Source organism: Drosophila montana, unplaced genomic scaffold (assembly GCF_035044405.1).
Source record: "Drosophila montana isolate Dmon_TW-CO22-7 unplaced genomic scaffold, ASM3504440v1 contig_3543_1, whole genome shotgun sequence".
Classification (NCBI taxonomy): domain Eukaryota; kingdom Metazoa; phylum Arthropoda; class Insecta; order Diptera; family Drosophilidae; genus Drosophila; species Drosophila montana.
Genome location: NW_026998424.1, coordinates 4,514 through 26,496, shown reverse-complemented (window position 1 = coordinate 26,496; position 21,983 = coordinate 4,514). Strand labels below are relative to the sequence as shown.

Genomic DNA, 21,983 nt, shown 5'->3' with positions numbered 1-21,983 from the left:
AAGAGATCCCAAGGCCAACACGACGCACAGCAACAAAAGCTTTGCGTAGGAATAAAGCTCTGCAACAAGCGCGCTCAATTTGAAAATATCCACAAATTTAAAAGCATACTTTCAGGTGCTGTTAAAATTAGATCAGAGAGATTATGTTAAAAATAACCAAAGTTTATATATACATATTTAAAGCACGGAAGGGCGCCCTTTTACTGTTTATGTTCAGCTGTGACATACGTGGAAAAACAAACAGAAGCAACAAGAAAAACAAAAATAAATCAATTGTTTATTGTGCTTCGTTGCCAGCAGCTCTTATCAGGCACGGCAGCAGCATCACGTAAAACTTCGGTCCGGTTAAAGCTTCCGCTAAACCACCAAACACCACCCATAAAAAGCGCGCACGATTCACAAACGAAGCCGACCACGACGCAACGAAGCTGCGTGGTGTGGGGACGAGGACGAGGACGAAGACGAGGTGAAAGTCCCGCCACATCTAAGGCAAAACTGGGATAGCTGCTGCCTTGGCTAGGCCAGTCATTTGACATTGCTCCTGCGTAAAGGTTGTCCACGCGCAAAGCAAAACTAATCCGTCGTCGAGCAATTCGCCTCCATCCTGTTTTAGTGTGTGTGTGTGCGTATGCGTACGTGTGTGTGTGTAAGTGAGTTGTTTTTAACACACACTCCCACTTATGGGTATACATATATGTACCTAAAAAAGTTACAGTGAAATTTTCTCGAGCCCGTAATCAAACAAGTGCAAATCGTTAAGTGCTTTTGGCCAAGCTAAAATGGCTCAATTTGTGACTCACATACAGCCAACGCTGATGGAGGCATCGCAAGGTCATATGCCGCACCATCATGGCCATCAGGTAGGCGTGCAGCATTCGTCGCATTTGCCACACAGTGGCCATAACATGCCATCGCTACCCACGGCCCACAATCATCACCAGCACCAGCACCAGCACCATCATGGAGGACATGGAAACGCGTCCTCGCATCAGCAAACCCAATCGCAATCGCAATCGCAATCCCATCAACATCATCATCATCCTCCAGAGCAGCAGCAGCAGCAGCACAAGAAATCACATCATCCGACGGGTCATGGCAATGCCAAGGCGCAAACCCATCAAAGTCCGCCAAAGCAGGTGTCCCCGCCGCCTGCGGACCATGTGGGCCACTACGAATACTTTCAGCATCAGCATGAGTTGGCCTTTCAACATGTTGGTGCCACGCCCGGCAGCAACAGCAAGCAACACCATCACGATAAGCATGAACACTGCCCCACAGGACACCAGAGTGCGGTGAGTGCCAGGCTTACATCATCTCAGCCCACAGCAAGGGCATGGTCGCAACATGTGATCGCGTTCAGATTGCGAACTCTTAAGCTAGTCTTATTCTAGATTGTTCTGGTCTATTCTCTGCTCCTGCTTTATGCATGCATACATGCATATATGTATATATATATGTATCTGTGTGGATGACGCAATCGCAATCCTTGAGCTGGAATAACTGAATGCCAAATGAGTCATCGACCATCTTTTGCCGTCCTTGTTGGCCATTAAACGCTCCATGACGACTCTCTGGCGTCGTGGCGTCTCCCAGGCATCATTTACTGTTCATTAAAAAGCTTCAAAATTAGACAGACCGCCCTCTGCACCTTCAGTACCAACCCCCCCGCCCTTCCCCGCGCCAACACCACATACAACCGCAAAAGCCGTTTAATAGCAGCAGCGCCCCCACCCCTCCCTCACCCCCTCATCATCCTGTACTCTCGAGAGCTTTTTTTTCTTCTGTTTTTCTCTAAATTCAGTGTTTTCGTATTGTTTAAAAATAAAACCAACTGGCGAATTTCTCTTTCTACTCTCTTCGCATTGGTCTCTTGCCGCTGGCAGAGAGCTTCCGGGCGCGAATCGAAAAAAATAATTTAGAAAACGACTCAAATCGCTCGCTGTCTGTTGTTCTTGGTGCGTGGCCTGCGTGTATAAATATTCCATATAAATTTAACAAAAAATTTGATTAGCGTATGTGTTTTTTTATAATCGAAACGCCAACGAAATGGAGACATTGAAGAAACGCTTCCCATCGCTGCAGAGTTTGGGCGTAAGTCGCTGCCAACTTGGACCCGTTTTTATGTAATATAAACCCTCTGCTAGATGTTGCAGTACCCCCCAAAATCTATGCAGTTGACCCAAAAATATCACACACAGCTCTTTGTGCGAAAAATATTTCAATATCTTTTTATTTTTGGTGCGTATGACGTGTACGTTGGCGTCGCGTCTGTCTGGCACCCGGTGCACTGAACTATCTATAAGCTTGTGGGATGGTGTGACAGGGGGAGGGGGTGGGGGAGGCCGCCCCAGGGAGCTTTTCACTAAATTGGCGTCTCACTTATTTGTGGTGCGTTTTTAAAGGTCGTCAAAGTTGTGGACAATTAGCTAGGGCCATTGGCGTCTCGGGGCAATGGCGTCGCCTCTGCCTCTGCTGCTGCCTCTGCCTCTGCTTCTGCTGGCAGCCCAACAGGCGATAGCCTCAGCGACGCCAACAGCATTTTTGAAGAACATGAAAACATGTTCCAAACTTCGTCGAAGCTTAAACACTCTTTAATGCGTTTTAAATATTTGTACAATTTCATAAATAAATTAAAAACCAGCTCAATTTAAAATCCGAGGAAATGAAGAAATTGAGAAAAGTCCCTAATTAACACACAGTTATATATTTGAATAAAAGTCGGATAGTTTTCTTATAGAAAACAAATGTAAATATAAAAAAAACATTTTCTTATATGGAAAACCTTTAAAAGGTAAAAATTAAGAAGATAAGAAAATAAATAAGAAGTTAACAATTACACCCATAAGGAATATATTTTTAGACAGATCTTGGACTTAGATAGAAAATCAAACAATAGGAAAAAAAACTAGATCATAATCTGTTTAAGAAGAAATTGACAAGTACATTGTAATGTGTTGTGTATAACACTCTTTTATAGAAGTATAGAGTATATATATATTTTGGAGTACCAGCTGACATGCAAACATGCAATTTAGTTCAGTTTCACGAGCCTGTGTCGAGAGTTCAACCCCCCCAAAGTCCGAGGACTCTGAATTGTAACCGAAAACCCTTTGCTGGCCAAAACGAATAAGTCAATGTTTGGCCAAGCGATAAAGGCTGAACTGCAGCTTAAAGACACCCTTAAACCGGGGGAAGGCCATTAATTAAATTCCAAAATGTGCGTCACACCTTGCTGCCACATGCCACATTAGTTACCCCGCCCCCGCACATAAAGCAGAGCAAGCACTTTACAATTTGCCCTGGTCACGATGCAATTCGAAATGCAATTTTATGCAATCGCTAGGGGTAAGTTATAACCGCTGCTCCAGTGCCACCCGAGGGTGGCTTCCTTTCTATCGGCTAATTTGTAACCCAAGCAACGACAACAACAACAGCAATAGGAAATTTGATGGCAATAGCAGAAAATTGTGTCGTTCCTTTTCTTGGCAAAACGTGACTGGGACTGCATACGCATCTGATTGGGCTCGTAAGGGTGTCGGGTGCTATGGGGTTGTTATTTGGTTTCTCATTGGATTTGGCCAGTTCGAATCTGGAAGTAAACAAAATCCAGTCAGATACCTTGGAAGGTGACCCACCCCGAACATAGCCACCCAGCAACCAACTGTGGATTGTTTCTAGTTTCTGTTTGTTCTCAATCAACAAAGGGAGGGGGGGGGGGGGCGAAAGGGCCTGCATGTGTGTTTAGCTTAGTAATGATTCTATATGCTCGGCTAATTAGTTGGAATTTACTCAAATTACGTGCGCAGTTGGGAGCGCCAGAAAATAATTGAAAAGCTAATTAGCTGCTGAGGGAATACATTTCATTTGAGACAAGCAACTATTAAATAAATCCTTGAGGACTTTACACTTCATCTCCCTAAGCAATTATCAAATATCCCTGAGAACGTCAGTTATTCAAATTGCATTTTCATTTATATTCCATAACGCAATTTTTATCAAGGATCTCAAGTATTTAAAGAGCTTGGCAATCTTTTGGGATTATAATGAATTCTTTGTTTGCTGTTGCACCCGCTGCACGTGTCCGCGCTGCACCACTTCCAATAGCAAATGTCAACAAAGCGAGACGCACGTGTCAAATGGGCGGCTTTCGCTTCCGCTTCCAGTAAACCACCCTTGGGTGGTGGCGCAGACGCAGACTGCGTGCGTGCGTTTCCGAATGGAATGTGCAAGTGCGCAGGTCCTTCGAAAATCCTGGCGATGCCGAAAATTTCAACCACGACTGGTAGGACACTTCGTGGCCAGTTAGCACGCATCCAGTCTGGAGTTGAACATTGAAGAAAACGGCAGCAAAAATCAAACGCTCCTCAGCGTGTTTTTTTAGAAGCGACTGTGTTGAACAGAAAGGAATCCAATCAGACACACCAACACAGTCACACTCACAGTTACAGTTACAGTCACAGTCACACATAAACGTACACTGACACACACACACACACACATAGACACACCCTCGCACACACATGCACTCGCGTACATAAGGCTTACATAAAATCTAAGGAAAAATCGATGCGAGTGCATTTAAAATTCAACAAGGAAAGTCTCAGCTAGTGAAATTTCTTCGCGTTAAACTCGAATTAAAAGTAAAAAAAATTCATTAGTTAGCCGAGTGAAAAAAAAACTATGACTAATCAGTGACGACATACGCGAGCTTCGCTTACACAATATCTCTATACTAGATATACGACATACCACATAAGATTGAAAATCGGTTGAAAAAATTTCCAATTGGAAATCGGTGTACGCAAAATGGTCACTGAAAATGGAGCTCAGGTAATGATAAACCAGTTTATTTCATTTCATTTGCAGCGTGAATTTACTTTTCGCCCAGACTGTCTGGGACGGCCATGTTGGCGTCCATTTTGCACATTATCGATTTTTCATTGTCTGGACTGAAAATTTGCTGAAAAAAAAACACATACAAGAGCAAATATATCTAATTTCCCAATCGGCTTGAGCAAAGTTTCTATTAATAATTACTTTTGGGTACCAACCATTTTAATGACATCAAAATTTAATTGGTTTTGCTAAATCAGCAACTCGCATTGAAGTCAAATCAAATTGCGTACTATTATAATTGTAATAAGTGGAAAACAATATGCTATAAATAAGCAGGCAAGCATTGTTAAGAGCTTGGGCACAAAAGCGCATAAGGACAGCCCTCCCTCCCCTCAATCCGAACTGGGCGTGGTGCTAAGCTGTGCGTGTATCCGTGTCCGTGCCCGTGCCCGTGCCAGAGCCCATGCCCGTGGTGCAAGGTAATGGAGATTTAGGTTAAATTTAATGATGACATGCGACATTTGCGCCACGCCGAAAAGATGAAGAGAAAATCCATAATATGTATGAGTCATATTTCTTGTCACTTTTCCTGCTCCTAAGTGCAATAATGGAAATCAAAATCCATTTGTTGCTCCGTCTCGTTATTTGCACTTAAGTTTCGAGTATTACCAAACATGTTGCCACTTGGGCGACATTTTGCTGCACAAGTTCAAAGGAAATCCACTTCAAGGCTTCGGCCCTCGAGCAGCCCAACTTACATTATATCAAGCATTCAATTTACACAACTTGAGCCTGGTTATACAATGCCTGACAAGCACCTTTGAACTTTGGAGTCCATGTGTGTGTGTGTGTGTGTGCTGGCCCCTCATCAAGTTGGGCAAACAAGGAAGCAGCCAGCGCCGAAAGACATCCTTTAGAGTTGGCTTTCATATATGTACATATATACGAAATGAGTTTTGTGTTGGCCCAGCCATGAAAGGGAGCCGCTCGCTTCCGTATTGACAGAGCGGCGCACCGTGTCGAGCCGGCTGTGTGTCCGGGTGGGGGGTGGGCAGGCGAGCCTTCGTCTCTGCATTGCAGCGGCAGCTTGGGCTGGAGGCTCCGACAGGAAATGGCGGCGGCTCGGGACAGTGGCTGCCTGCGGTCACTTTGACGGTGTCGTTTTTGCTTTCGAAGCTTGTGCGTTTCCAGTGCGAAAATGTCCAAGTCGAAGCCGCCTTCCAATTGCACTTTCCAATGCGACGGCATGACGTCATATTCGATATCGAATTCCAGGCTGCGCACCCCCTCCCCCCTCCACTACTGCTGCTCGTTCGAGCGCTTAGCAAAAGGAAAACATAAACAAATTGTGGGTGGCTATGAAAAGGGGGCGGCTGTTGGCGCAAAGCCGAATTACACCTGCGCATTGTTAAAGCCGACGTTGACCCCTCGCCTTGACCGTTGTTTAACTGAACTTGGCCTGCCCATTCCCCCTAACAAGCCCCCTCATGACAATAGCAGGTGCACAGTTCACAGTGCGAGCTTCAATTGCGCAACGACTGTAACGGGTATTTACCTATATGCAGCATTGCGATCGATAACACCCCTAACAAAGCTCATTTCATGAATACGCAGCTGTCACGCAAGTCTCAGTTGGCCCAGGGCAACTCGAAGCTCTCCAAGCCACAATCAAATACTTGGCATTAGTCTAGGTGTACAATTTCCTATATTTAGCTACATACTAACTGTCTACACTGTCGACTAATTAAAAATGAGCGTTTTGTGCAATCCCCGTTTGGCCGACTCCAAGCTTGGCATATATGCATACTTCCTATCGATTGTTCGCTATATTATATCGATATATCTACGATATATTTATTCATTTGCGATTATGTCAGCAACCTTTACCTTGTTTCCATGCCTTCATAGAGTTTCCATATTTAAGTTTGTACTCATATTAGATATTCATTTATAATTTAAAGGGCGATGGCAACACTTCCTTTCTGCGTGCCGCACGCGCTGGCAATTTGGAGCGCGTGCTGGAACATCTGAAGAACAACATTGACATCAACACCAGCAATGCAGTAAGTGAAATCCTGGAGAAATTTTAAGCCCCTGTCTTTAATCTCTTTGCGGATTCGTCGTAGAACGGCTTGAATGCACTGCATTTGGCTTCCAAGGATGGACACATACACGTTGTCTCGGAGCTGCTGCGACGCGGCGCCCTTGTCGACAGCGCTACCAAGAAGGGCAACACGGCTCTGCACATTGCCTCTCTGGCGGGACAGGAAGAGGTGGTGAAGCTGTTGCTGGAGCACAACGCCTCCGTCAATGTGCAGTCGCAGAATGGCTTCACACCGCTCTACATGGCCGCCCAGGAGAATCACGATGCGGTTGTGCGCCTATTGCTGTCCAATGGCGCCAACCAAAGTCTGGCCACGGAGGATGGGTTCACGCCACTGGCGGTGGCCATGCAGCAGGGACATGATAAGGTTGTAGCCGTGCTCCTCGAGAGCGATACACGTGGCAAGGTCCGCCTACCAGCGCTCCACATAGCTGCCAAAAAGGATGACGTCAAAGCAGCTACGCTTCTACTGGACGTAAGTAAATACTGGTATTAGATTACACCTGGATACTTATGTTCGCATTGGTTCCACAGAATGACCACAATCCGGATGTGACTTCCAAGTCGGGCTTTACGCCGCTGCACATTGCCTCGCACTATGGCAACCAGAACATTGCCAATCTGCTGATCCAGAAGGGTGCCGATGTCAACTACTCGGCCAAGCACAACATCAGTCCACTCCACGTGGCTGCCAAGTGGGGCAAGACCAACATGGTCTCGCTGCTGCTCGAGAAGGGCGGCAACATTGAGGCTAAGACCCGGGATGGCCTCACACCGCTCCACTGCGCTGCCCGCTCCGGCCACGAGCAGGTTGTGGACATGCTGCTGGAGCGCGGCGCACCCATTAGCGCCAAAACCAAGAACGGTCTCGCACCATTGCATATGGCTGCCCAGGGCGAGCATGTGGATGCCGCACGTATTCTGCTCTACCATCGCGCACCCGTTGACGAGGTAACCGTTGATTATTTGACTGCTCTGCATGTGGCCGCCCACTGTGGACATGTGCGTGTGGCAAAGCTCCTGCTGGACCGCAATGCCGATGCCAATGCACGTGCCCTCAACGGGTTCACGCCCCTGCACATTGCTTGCAAGAAGAACCGATTGAAGGTCGTCGAACTGTTGCTGCGTCACGGCGCCAGCATAAGCGCCACCACAGAGAGTGGGCTGACACCGCTGCATGTGGCCGCCTTCATGGGTTGCATGAATATTGTCATTTACTTGCTGCAGCATGACGCCAGCCCGGATGTGCCCACTGTGCGTGGCGAGACTCCATTGCATTTGGCTGCACGCGCCAACCAGGTGAGTCATTCGAATAAAGTATTTGGTTGAAATGACTGTTACAAACTATTGATGTCATTTAACAGCTTGTATCGATAACCCAATAATCGATAGCTTACAGAGCTTCAGTGTATCATATTTGAAATAATAATACCGATAGCTTACTGAGCTTATTTAATTTAAATATCAAAACGTTTATTTGAATCTGTTTGTTCATTTATTTCAGACGGACATCATCCGCATACTTTTGCGCAATGGCGCCCAGGTTGATGCACGAGCTCGGGAACAGCAAACACCGCTGCATATCGCCTCGCGACTCGGCAATGTTGACATTGTCATGCTATTGCTGCAACATGGCGCTCAGGTGGACGCCACCACGAAGGATATGTACACGGCACTGCATATTGCTGCCAAGGAGGGTCAGGATGAGGTAAAAGATTTGATTGCCAAAAAGATAACGGATCACATCGACACCGTCTACCTGATGCAATTATTTTGGATACGTCATCAGGAGTTTTTCATTTGAAATTGGCTTTTAAGTTTTCTTATGTATACTTGCTTTTGTTTCTGTTACGTTCATCGATTATTACGAGTATTGTTGTGTCTTTTGTTATTGTCTCTTATGTTGGCCATAAAAATAAATGTGTCCACTTTAGTATTATCTGGGTACTTATTATTTCAATTTTATATTTTATAATTTATGATTTTTAGATCATCTACCGTATTTAGTTTAAGCTCATTATCTGAACAGGTAGCTACACATATGCACCGTTTCGACTAGTAGCGTTTCAAAAATGCATCGAATCAATCGATAAGCGATTCTTATCGATAGAGCCAATCGCACTTTGAACCACTAGAAATGGCGCACTAAGAAGTCCTCTCGCTGTTAATTTATATATTTTTACTTATGTATGTAGGTGGCCGCTGTGCTGATTGAGAATGGCGCCGCTTTGGATGCGGCCACCAAGAAGGGATTCACGCCACTGCATCTGACGGCTAAGTATGGGCATATTAAGGTCGCCCAGCTGCTGCTCCAGAAGGAGGCGGATGTGGATGCGCAGGGCAAGAATGGCGTCACGCCTCTGCATGTGGCCTGCCACTACAACAACCAACAAGTGGCACTGTTGCTGCTAGAGAAGGGCGCCAGTCCACACGCGACCGCCAAAAATGGACACACGCCGCTTCACATTGCGGCGCGCAAGAACCAGATGGACATTGCCACCACTCTGCTGGAGTATGGCGCTCAGGCCAATGCCGAAAGCAAGGCCGGATTTACGCCACTGCATCTAAGCAGCCAGGAGGGACATGCCGAGATATCCAATCTATTGATCGAGCACAAGGCTGCCGTCAATCATCCAGCCAAAAATGGTCTGACCCCTATGCATCTGTGCGCTCAGGAGGACAATGTAAACGTGGCAGAGATTTTGCAGCGCAACGGCGCCAATATCGACATGGCTACTAAGGCTGGCTATACACCGCTGCATGTTGCCTCGCACTTCGGCCAGGCTAATATGGTGCGTTTCCTGCTGCAGAACGGCGCCAACATTGACATGGCCACCAAGGCTGGCTATACGCCACTGCATCAGACCGCCCAGCAGGGCCATTGCCACATTGTCAACTTGCTGTTGGAGCACAAGGCGAATGCCAATGCACAGACCGTCAACGGACAGACGCCACTGCATATTGCACGCAAACTGGGCTACATCAGTGTGCTTGATTCTCTGAAGTCGATTACCAAGGAGGATGAGGCAGCCACTGCATCCGCTCAGACCGAGGAAAAGTATCGCGTTGTGGCGCCTGAGGCCATGCACGAATCCTTCATGTCTGACTCGGAGGAAGAAGGCGGTATGTATAGACTTGCTTTCATATTATACTTGATTTTTCGCACACATCCATCCACTTGTCTGCCAGCACTCAGACTAACAGCAACACTCTAAGTTATGATTAGTTTTAAGTAAAATTAAAAAACCCCAAAAAAATACCCGCTTTTATGTGTGCCGTCAGGTGACACAGATTGGGAATTGGATGCTTGCTACGAGTTTGGCATTGGCGGTGATTGTGACCCCAACCGCCACAGGCCAAACCCTCATGCCTTTCAGCCGTATTACCAGGGCGACTATCTGTATGTGTCCAGTAAGTGTCAATGAACGTTGCAAGGCCAATTGTAAAATTCGTATTCCTACATATTTTGAGAGAGTCGACTGCTATCAAGTGCACCCAATTGGCAATGATTGGCATCTAAATGAAATTCAAATGATACAGCACTTTATATGGTTGCTCGCATAATTGTATAAATTATATCTTGACGTTGTTGTTAACACAAGAAACACCAGATTTGGCGTGTTTTCACCTGGGCTGCAAACCCCAAATTTAAAGGTCGCTGGTTCGAACCAATTTCCTGCTTTATGGTTAGGTTTTTCAACCTGCTTTCCACATCTTCAAACCAAGGTTTTAATTCAAATATTGAAATTCATATGAAACAAATTAATTTTTTTATTTATAATTGCCCGTTCTACTGAAAATATTGCATGTCGTACATATTTTCATATAGAAATTGCGGGCTAAATTTGATCTCTACCTAATATAATTAGATAAATCTAATGGTTTTTTATGCTTTGGGGCTGACTCTCCCTCAAAAGCTTTATATTTTAAGCCAAACCATTTTTTGCAGTCGGTTTGCAGCCTCGGTTTTTTCATCCCTTCAATTTGTTTGCTTTATTTTGTGTACTTTACAGAATGAAATCGTAATGTATTGTAAATCGAGTTTAATTGTTAGATAAATATCGTTCGCTACAATGACCAATTTGTATGTATTTTAACTGGCCATGTAAATATATCTACAACAGTTAGGTTTCTGGGTGTTCAGAAGAAAGATGTGCAGAAAAACTGCTTGACTTAACAATAATATATCCATTAAGATCAATGTGGCATGAAAAAATATATATATATGATAATAGTAATAAGATATATAATCTATAAACTAAGTTATATAATGCTCCTATTTATTATTCATGCTAGCTTTACATATCATCCTACTATATTTATATTGTTGATATACGTATATATTAAAAAAAAAAAGATATGCATGTAGATTGTACAAAATTTGTCAACTAAAAAAACTCATTTGCATTCTTCTATTTTCAATGCACCGCGCTCTCATCAACTGCAAAACAAACAACAACAACAACTGAAACTAAATCACAATACAACACAATACAACAACAACAACAACAACAACAACAACAACGCTATATGGCCAATTGACTGTCTTGTGCTTAATTGAAATGCGCTGGAATGTAACCGAAATGCTACGCAAATAATCGAAAACCAAAATCTAGGCGAAGACAATATGCTATCCGATCAACCTTATCGCTATTTGACCGTTGATGAAATGAAATCCCTAGGCGACGACTCGCTACCCATTGATGTGACCCGCGATGAGCGTATGGACTCCAACCGAATGACCCAAAGTGCCGAATATGCCGGTGGTGTACCGCCTACAATTGGCGAGGAGATGATCAGTCCGCACAAGGCTCAGGTATATGGCTCCTCGCCCAAGGCAACTGTTGATGGTGTCTACATTGCCAATGGCGTTGGAAACGAAGAGCCACCGCATGTGGGGTAAGTGACGAACTATAGTGTTTAAATTCTATTTCTAATTTTATGTTCCTTAGTCGCAAGCTGAGCTGGAAGAGCTTCCTGGTCTCATTCCTGGTAGATGCACGCGGCGGTGCTATGCGTGGCTGTCGCCACAGCGGCGTGCGTATGATAATTCCGTCGCGCTCCACCTGCCAGCCGACGCGGGTGACCTGCCGCTACGTAAAGCCACAGCGCACCATGCATCCGCCGCAGTTGATGGAGGGTGAGGCCTTGGCCAGTCGCGTCCTGGAGCTCGGACCCTGCTCGACCAAGTTCATTGGGCCCGTGATAATGGAGGTGCCACATTTTGCTTCGCTACGTGGCAAAGAGCGCGAGATCATCATACTTCGTTCCGATAACGGCGAAACCTGGCGCGAACACACCATTGACAACTCTGAGGAGATCATACACGATGTCATGCAGCAGTGTTTCGAGCCAGAGGGTGAGTGTACTTAATTTTAACAATCCGTATCGCTGTGCAAATAAGGTGTTTGTGTTCCCACAGAAATCGCTCAGCTGGAGGAGCAGGCCGGCAATCATGTCTGCCGCTTTGTCACATATGATTTCCCTCAGTACTTTGCTGTTGTATCGCGCATACGCCAGGAGGTGCACGCCATCGGACCCGAGGGTGGCATGGTCTCGAGCACTGTGGTACCGCAGGTTCAGGCCGTTTTCCCTCAGGGCGCTCTAACCAAGAAAATCAAAGTTGGCTTACAGGTAAACCTCTTTAAACCACGCAAAGGCGTTGCGCCCGAGAAACTACGCAAGATAAGCGTCAATCATGTGCCCAAAAAGAAGCGCTTCTCGCTCATTTGGTAAACACCACTTAATGGGTGCAAGATCTACAAAAAGTAATCGGTCTACATAGTATATACTAATAATCGTGCATTTAACATACATATACAGCTTCCCTAACGTATAGCAATAACGAAAAGTTTTCCATATATATTAAAAATACGCATTTAAAAACGAATTAATCAAATATATAGAAGATGTAATACCGCTCCATAAAATCTGTAATTCGCGTAATAGTCGGTGAAGCCAAACCAAATAGATGATATACACTTAAATATATTTATATATCTATATATTTAGCAAGGCCAGAAAGTAATTTCTAAGGCGTATTCGCAATGAAACCTATTATCAAATCAAAATATTAACATATATTTCAATAGATTTAGATTTGTCTAGAAATATTCCTACTTTGAATGCCTCTCGTTAAATTCTTTTGTTGGGGGGGGCCAAATGTTATTTATGAAATATGTGCACTTTGTTTGAATATACTAAATCACGACAGAACTAGTTGAGAATTTTTTTTGGCACTGAGAAGATATTTAAATTATCCACGCTAACTTTATCACATATGCTAAAGAAATAACTACTTTATAGTGACTTGCAATAATACTTATATAAACTAATACATTTATGATGATTGATCATGGATCAAGCGACTTATAGCAGATCGCGTATTTTCTTAAAGCTTAATACTTAAACAATAATACGATTGTCCATTTGATCGAGACAAATTAATTATATACACAACAATTTAATACTATATATATATATATATATATATATATTTATGCCTATTATTATTAATTTATCATACTTGGAAAAATTACATATGCATAAGATTATAAAAGTTTCTGAAATGAAGTACTACCCAATAAATTTAGTTCAACAAAAACTTTATACCAATGAAAATCTTTTCATTAATTTTCATTTTATTAATTCATTTTTCATTAAATTGCTTTTTTGAGATTAATAATAATAATGAAAACATTTAAAAAAATATACAAATTAGATGTATATATGTATTGTTAAAGTGCTTAGACCGTTACAATTGGGTTCGGTTTTGAAGTGCCTAACGAAGTTGTAACATTTTAGCCATGCTGTAAGCAAAAAACGATTTTATGATGGCCCCACTCATGAGTTCAAATTTTTAGCACATATTATTTGCATTTTGTATATTTCAATAATATAGATATACATATAAAAAATGTATATTTTCTTATTTTTATTGGAAAAAGTCGAATTATTGTTTTCTAGAGTATTAAGTTGTAGTAAAAGTTTTTTTGATGACTAAATTTATTGGGACATAAATGGGCTTGAACATTGTTATTGTTTGTAGTTAACATATGCTGTATTTAACTAAAACATGCGATTGCTCAATATAACCATAAAAATAATAGTATGAATGAAAAATCCAAAACTAAATAAGCATTGTAAAATAATATACAAGAAGGAGAAAAAATGTTCACCATTTAGCCCAAAACTCATTTCATTTGTCTGTCGTTTTTTTATTTAAAAGTTTTTTTTTGTTTGTATTTTATCATTCGAATTATATGCATAATTATATGTACATATAATATGTATGTATGCGTGTGTATATAAACAAACAAATGGCGCATAATTCGTATATATATATATATATATATACTTTTCATTAAACATTTGATTTTATTTAGTTGATTTGTCTCATGTCTCATATTGTAAGAGTGGCCGAAAAATCGATTTTTTGTCTACAGTGTCGAAAATTCGTTACATTTCTAGGCCCAACCGGTTGATCCTGATCTAACTGCTAAGCTACTGGGTCGCGGCGTTGCCGTATCGCCGATTGTAACGGTCGAGCCGCGCCGTCGCAAATTCCACAAGGCAATCACACTGAGCATGCCCGCCCCGAAGGCGCACAGCCAGGGCATGATCAATCAATATTCGGGCAATACGCCAACTCTGCGTCTGCTGTGTTCAATAACAGGTATGTTATAATTGTTACCGTCTCACCGATATGTTTTTGTGTTGTTGTAAATTGTGCTCATAGCAATTACATAAATAATGAGTATTTACTTAACATTACGTTTTGTTAGTTGATGTTTTATGAGTAACTTCCCGAAGCCTCTCTCTGTACCCTCAGCTTTCATTTAATTAATTCCTATTTGAGTGTTTGTTCGTATGAGTTTTGATTAGTTTCTATTCGCCTTGGTTTCGGTCCTAATAAAACTCTTGTCTGTATTTTGTATGATTTCGTTAAGTATTACTTTATTTAACTTGTCTATCAAATGTACTATAATGTACTTCTACATACAATTATCATGTACTATATATATACTACATGCCATATATCTATATACATAATGTTGTACAGTGAAAATTGCCAAATTATATAAAAAACATATTGAAATTATATCAAGTTCGTGAATTGCCAAAATCCAGGTCGCATTTGATAGAAACAATGTGCTTGTGTCTGTGTAGTTGATGCGTATAAGTTCTTCGGGTTAACCTATCTAGTCGAATTAACATGAAATTAAATATACATTAGCCTCGTTTTAATTAAATTACCTACTACATTAAGCGAGTTGTTACAGTAACAGTAACAGTAAAAGCAACCATTTTAGTAGCCGTAACCGTAACCGTAACAATAACAGTAACAGTAACAGTAACAGTAACAGCAACCGTAACAGCAACAGCAACAGCATAGTAAATTTCATTCACCCTCGCATACAGACATAGATACGCTCATACTCCAAACTACACCCACACAAATACAGATACAAATACGAAACCTCTCACACATATTCGTACCTAATTAAATGTTATGCTCAGTGTCATCATTGTGCCAACAGTGTTTGCTCCAGTATATACTATAATTGTCATTGTTTCTTATTTTTATGTACATAATTGCTAATTATTTTCTATGATTTCCGTTGAATTACTTTGATATGATTATGATTTTTTAACAAAGCAAAACTAAAAAAAAAACAAAAACAAAAACTACAAACAAAAAAATAGTTTAATTCAAGTCATAATTGAAATCGTATTTAATTGTTCTATAATTTTGTACTAATGCGTCAATGCATATGTGCACGCATTCCATTCTGTTTTCTCAATCCATTGAAGGTGTGTTTCGGAAAAGGTCTCTAAAAGGTAACTAAAAAATGAAAAATGTCCAAAATAAAATAAAATAAATTCAGAAATTCACAAACATGTATGAAGTTTTCAATTGAAACTGTTTACAAAATAAACAAAATATTTGTTCATATTTAGTTGTTTCGTTCTATGCCAAAATAATTAACAATAACAACATAGTTACTTATATTGAAAATGAATCGATTATCAAAATACAAATGAAAAATTAAGCAATTTTCAATCAAAAAACAAAAAACAAAAAACATAAAAATAATAATGTTATTACAAACAAAATATTTGAAAATTCTGCATATTTTATTTAAAAAAGAAACCAAAAACTATTGCAAATATTTATAAAAATATTTTTTTATCTATGCTTTAAAATTATATTTGTTCGTTTTGTTATTTTTTTGCATTTGTTTATTTTACCTCATTTTTCAATCTCTTTTAAATTAAAACTTTTTGCCTTAATTCGGGTTGCGCTGCGTCTTTTGGGGTTTTTGTAATATAAAATATGAAAACAACAGATAAAGAAGCTCAGGACCATTTTCTATTTGGGCCTCACTGACCCTTTCCACACAGCATAGTTCTCTATGCCGAGGCCATTTTAATGTTGTGCTTCTCTAGCTCAAAGCAGCTTCGTTTTTTGAAGTAAGCTTACTTTCCAATTCACTTTTAAGAACCTTAAGCTTGTCATACAAACATCTTTGCTGCGTTCTCTCTAAACAATTTACAATAACTACAAACTAATTAAAGAATTTCTGACAGCACGCGGTTTTACTACTCATATATAAATTGCACATTTCCATTAAAACGTTAATAGGTCTCGAATAAGAAGATTTATAAGAAAATGCTAAACGCTAAAGTTGCTCTTTGGGCCAAAGGAACCGAATTGAAATCAAGGCCAGACTTAATCAATTTTATTCAATCTTATTTTCAATTCCTAATCTGTCATATTCTTATTTGTATCTGTTAATTTTTATCGAACTCTTGATTTGGAATGTCATGCACCTAAGGTAATTCGTAGATTCGTTAGTTATATTAGAGTGTTCAGATTTTAGTTTTTTGTCGTTTTTTTTATTTTGTCTTTCTTATAAGTTCAACATAAAGCAGAATATATTCATATATTATGTATAAATTGTTTTCCAAAAACTAAATCAATTTCGAATTTCAACTGTTTGTGGCCCCAAAGAGAACTTTTCTGAAACCGAAATAAAAAACCAAAACGATAAATATTCACACACAACAAAAAAAAAGAAAAAAAACTGCAAGAGTTATTGAAGAACTTTAAAAGAAACTCAATTTAATGCTATGGCAAAGCCCTATTATATACAAACAAACAATATATTTTGTTTAATGTATATAAAAAAGTTGACAGTCTTTTAGTTATTTATAAACATATTTTCTTATAATTATATAATTTATTGTTGTTCTATTTTGTTTTTTTATTGTATGTATTGTTTTGTTATCATTTTCTACACGTTTACAAGAAACACGTGACACGCTCACTTAATTATCATTAAAAACCTAATAATTTTATTATTCCAAAATATTTAGCATGTTGTTTCAAAATGGCTTCAAAGTCCGCGTAACAAGTACATTTGTACCTGTATCCCTGTAAATGCTACAGCCCTATAAAACTATCTAATAAATACATAATATGCTTGAATCCCAAGTGCGACATTTTCATATACACACTATATACACATACACACACACACACACACACACACATATGTACATCTACCCATAATATATACTACAAGGCTTAGACCTAAAGTCCAGTCACTGCATCACATTAATCTGTATGCCACAGACACAGACCACAAGAAACAATTTACTAATTTTTCTATAACTTTTGCGCTAAATACATAATGATACTTTTTAGAAATAATGAAACTTAATACTTTTCAATAATAATAATCTTACCATACAATTGCTTTGTAATTAACACACGATCGTATTTCTCTCTCTTTCAAAACTTTTGAGTTGAGTTTTCGTTTTCGAATTAGTTGACCAATTTTCTATAAATTCTATCTGCTAAATCTGCTAATAAGACATAAGTAGAGTTTTCAAAGAGTTTTTAATATCTAGTATATGCGTATCCTCTTTGCCTTGATGTATGCTTGAAAATTGAACATCTTATTACCTCCATCAACCACCAGGCGGACCATCCCGAGCACAATGGGAGGACGTTACCGGTTCCACACCGTTGACATTTGTCAACGATTGTGTTTCATTTACGACCACAGTTTCTGCCCGTTTCTGGCTAATGGATTGTCGCAACATTTCTGATGCAACCAAAATGGCAACAGAGCTGTACAAGTAAGTGTCAATCAGGGAATAATGAGTTTGCCCTAGTCTTAGATCTACTGACCATATCGTTTATAGGGAAGTCATTCACGTGCCCTTCATAGCCAGATTTGTGGTATTTGCCAAAAAAATAGAACCCTTCGAGGCACGTCTACGTGTCTTCTGCATGACTGACGATCGCGAGGATAAGACGCTGGAGAAGCACGAGCTTTATACGGAGGTCGCCAAGAGCCGCGATGTTGAGGTGCTCGAGGGCAAGCCCCAGTATATCGAAATGGCTGGTAATCTGGTGCCCGTAACCAAGTCGGGTGATCAGTTGCAGCTGCAGTTCAAAGCCTTCCGCGAGAATCGTTTACCATTCACGGTGCGCGTAAAGGATCAGCACGCAGATATTGTTGGTCGCACGCTGTTCATGAAGGAACCCAAAGTGGCTAAGGGCGAACAACCACAGCAACCCATCTGCATACTAAATATTGTTTTGCCGGAAGCCGTCATACCCGATTCGACGACAGCGTTCTCGGAACGGGTCTCTTCTGCCTATCGCACCTCGATGTTCAGCTTGAGCAAGCATCAAAACGACCATTACATTGGTGATATACGCATTGTTGATCTTTCCAATTTATTGGGCAAAGATTGGATACAACTGGCACCAGAGATAGGCATAACCGCTGATGAGATCGATGAAATCATCAACCAAAATACCGACAGTATTGCGCGACAGGCGCAGAGCATGATTCGTTTGTATAAAGATAAGCCAAACTATGATATCTTGGCGCTGGAAACGGCGCTTAAGAACATTGGACGCGACGATATCATGAAGAAGTGCAAAAGTGGAAGACTATCGCATTCACGCGAATTTGACGAGGCAGATCTCATGAAGAACTCCGAATCCGTAGAGGAGCTAGTTCGCAGAGAAAGTAAGTACTCAGATGCTTTGTGGTATACAAAAGTAAATAGCTAATTGTTTATTTTTAGGCAAGCGAATCCAGCAAATCAATGAGCGCGAAGAAGTTAAATACTCCGCCGAGGAGAAGGAAGTCGAAGAGTCAGAGTCCGATGAGGAGCTAGCGAAACGAACCGTTGCCGAACGTCGAGAGAAAATTGTGAAACGTCTTTCAGTGGAACGCTCCATACCAGCCTCAACCCAAAAGAAGGAAATTACACGAGAGATAACCGAAATCAAACGCAAGAGTTTGATTGAGGATAAAAAGGCACATCACGAATCGGAGATTCTGATGCAATTACCCGCCGACAATGTCATAATAAAAACGGCAACTGTGCCCGAGCAGGTCATTAAAATGAAGATGGGTAAAATGGATTCGACCGAAGTGAGCAAAACCGAATTTGACAGGGAGTTGACGCACAAGTTTAAAACTTCCGGGCGCAGCTCTGAGGAAGAAGAGGTACCTTCTCCAGACAAGATTGATAAGATTGTCCAGGACATTAGCACCGCTGAGAAGACAGCCAAGAAGGACACGGCTACCACAAGTCGAGTGGCTACAATTACCCGCCAGGAAGCACGTGATATGACCGAGGATTTCTTGGAATTCGAAAAGCGCAGCCAACTACCAGCTGCCACGACAACGGCCACGGTACACGAGAAGTTCGTAGAGGAGATCAAAGAAAAGACAAGTCCAGTGGCAGCAATGACACAGGATACGCTTAGAGAGGTTGAACAGGTCATTAGCGAGGTTACTGAAACTGCCAGTAAGAAGGTGGAGAATATAATAAGTTCTTTCGAGAGTGGCAAACAGGAGATCAAGGAGAAGAGCACAGTGCTGGCCGGAGAGGTCGCCAAAGAAACAACGAAGGTCAGCGAGACCATAAAACATCTACAAGATGCACAGTCCTTATCTATTGAAGAGTCCGTTAAAACAGTCCAAGTTGTCGAGAGTACAAAGATTGACGAAAAAATTGCTGATTTCGAGGCCAAAAAGGTTAGATACGATTTCCATGGCGGAGAACCAAAGACACATATACCGAAACCTGTTAAAAAATCCAGCGAGGACACGCCTAAACCTACAGCGGCTCCTCGCGCCGCAGCTGAATCTGACTTTGAGAAACCATCTGAAGCAAAGGTGGAGAAGCCGCTTTCCAAAATACCAGTCAAAACTGGCGAGGCTGTCAAGATTGCCGAAGTGGATGCACGAAAGTTGACACAGGATTTTCTCCAAACTGAGCAAAAGACACAACTGCCGGCCCAAGCTGCTGCTGAGCATAAAGCAGCTCCGGCTGCAAGTAAGATACCTAAAGTGGAGCCCAGAAAGTCGGTGGAGAAGCCGGTCGAAAAAGAGACGAAAATCTTTGATGATATTGTTCTATCTACTGCCACCATAATGACATCTGGAATGGCAAGCGAGCCTCCCAAAGAACAACCGGAAATTGCTGCCAAGGCCGAAACTGTGACTGAAAAGTTAACCGATCTGATTCACACTTTCCACAAACTCGAAGATAGACTAAGCAAAACTGAAAAGCCTCTAGAAATAGCTAGCAAGGTGGAAGGGCTCGCAGGCACAAAGGAGGAGCCTTTACTTACAGCTCAACAAGAACTACCAAAATTGTCTAAAACGGAAGACAAAGTCGCAGAAAAGGTTGCCGAAGTTGTCGAGACATTCCACAAAATCGAGGAGCAGATCGTCTTTGATACTCACAAGCAAACTCATGATTTCCTACGCATGGAACAGCAAAGCCAATTGCCCAGCATGCCTAGTGTAACTGAGAAAATGCTCGAGTCCAGCCAGACATCAACAGCTTCTGAGCCCGATTCAGTGGTAACTGTGAAGGCAGCGCCTCCCGCTAGCAAAATACCAGTAGTTGAACCCAGAAAAGCATTGGTTGAGGAAGCACTGAAGCCAGCTGAAGTATCAGAACAACTTAAGGAACGTCAGCTTACGGCGGACTTCCTTCACATGGAGCAGCAAACCCAGCTGGAGTCTCAGCCTCAAAAGACCATAACGGCTAGCGCTGAAGCGACAATCTTGCCTGAAATCATTCAGCCAAAACTTGCTGCCAAGGAACCTACTGCTATCGCTGATATTAGTACAGCCATATATAAGGAACCAACAGCCCCTACACCTGAGTCCGACACAAAGATCGTTTCGGAAGATGGCATTGAGTCGGCGGCGCCAATTGGTGAAGTATCACCATTTGCCACACGCAAGTTAACCGCCGATTTCCTAACTATGGAGCAACAAACTCAGTTGCCCAGTGCTGTTAAAGACATTGGCTCATACGATAGTGATACATACGACAAAAGAGCCACTGTTCCATTGAGCGACATCATAAAGGAAGAGGGACTCTATGTACCGCTGCCCATTGAACCGCGCAAGTCGCTTACCGATGCGGAGTTTTGCAAATATGTGGGTGACACGATAACAAAAAAGATGAGCGAGGGTTTAATCGAAATGCCAGATGAGCTCAAACAGATAGGTGGGCTAAGTGGCAATGAGTACCGTATATAATGATTATACTTATTCCTTTATTATATGGAATTTTCAGCGAGCGACATTCCAGACTCCCAAACTCCGCCACCCACACCGAGTGATGCCAAAACTGAAAAGCAGGAGGAGCAGACCGATCTGGGCGAGCTAGAGCGTGGTAAATTGAGGGAAAATGCATTTAATTAATTAAATGACTGATTGAAATAATTAACTATATAGATTATCTAGCCGACACTGTGACTACGCTGCACACGACCACAGAGTCGACCTTTGAGCGTGTTGCTGCCATTTCCACCGTTGGTAAGTGCACGTTAAAATTGCTGCCTCTTAAATGCAATAAACGTATTTGTTATGTAAATTGACTTACCAACGTTTTATGTTCGCCTTTTTGGTAAAAGAAAATGAACTCGTAACACCCCTTTCTTGTTTTCTCATATGATTTTTGAGCCATATGTAGTGTATTCTTT

General features: G+C 41.7%; 2 protein-coding genes across 4 annotated transcripts; both read left to right on the top strand.

Annotated features, from left to right (window-relative positions):
* Positions 1 to 731: 731 nt before the first annotated feature.
* LOC135435291 (ankyrin-3-like) lies at positions 732 to 13,424 on the top strand. 3 transcript variants are annotated; one of them, XM_064692275.1, is made up of 10 exons: positions 732 to 860; positions 6,798 to 6,899; positions 6,963 to 7,415; positions 7,475 to 8,239; positions 8,445 to 8,648; positions 9,136 to 10,063; positions 10,223 to 10,351; positions 11,557 to 11,839; positions 11,893 to 12,299; positions 12,363 to 13,424. In XM_064692275.1, exons 1-10 carry the CDS (start codon positions 780 to 782, stop codon positions 12,674 to 12,676), a joined length of 3,666 nt encoding a protein of 1,221 aa, XP_064548345.1. In that variant the 5' UTR covers positions 732 to 779; the 3' UTR covers positions 12,677 to 13,424. The 3 variants fall into 3 exon arrangements, with proteins under 3 accessions (XP_064548345.1, XP_064548346.1, XP_064548347.1); XM_064692276.1 differs by lacking the exon at positions 10,223 to 10,351 and having other exon boundaries at positions 740 to 860; positions 12,363 to 13,421; XM_064692277.1 differs by lacking the exons at positions 732 to 860; positions 10,223 to 10,351 and adding an exon at positions 4,319 to 4,830 and having other exon boundaries at positions 12,363 to 13,421.
* A 913-nt stretch (positions 13,425 to 14,337) lies between these two features.
* On the top strand, positions 14,338 to 21,702 carry LOC135435320 (ankyrin-2-like). The gene is made up of 6 exons (XM_064692314.1): positions 14,338 to 14,349; positions 14,411 to 14,615; positions 17,929 to 18,088; positions 18,155 to 18,993; positions 19,052 to 21,505; positions 21,575 to 21,702. Exons 1-6 carry the CDS (start codon positions 14,338 to 14,340, stop codon positions 21,700 to 21,702), a joined length of 3,798 nt encoding a protein of 1,265 aa, XP_064548384.1.
* The last annotated feature ends 281 nt before the right edge of the window (positions 21,703 to 21,983 follow it).

Coding starts and splice junctions, on each gene's coding strand:
- LOC135435291 (XM_064692275.1), top strand. CDS start 780: ATGGCTCAATTTGTGACTCACATACAGCCAACGCTGATGGAGGCATCG. Junction 10,352..11,556: donor CGACTATCTGTATGTGTCCA/GTAAGTGTCAAT, acceptor ACCAAAATCTAG/GCGAAGACAATATGCTATCC. Junction 12,300..12,362: donor GCAGTGTTTCGAGCCAGAGG/GTGAGTGTACTT, acceptor GTGTTCCCACAG/AAATCGCTCAGCTGGAGGAG.
- LOC135435320 (XM_064692314.1), top strand. Junction 14,616..17,928: donor TCTGCTGTGTTCAATAACAG/GTATGTTATAAT, acceptor ATCAACCACCAG/GCGGACCATCCCGAGCACAA. Junction 21,506..21,574: donor AGATGAGCTCAAACAGATAG/GTGGGCTAAGTG, acceptor TGGAATTTTCAG/CGAGCGACATTCCAGACTCC.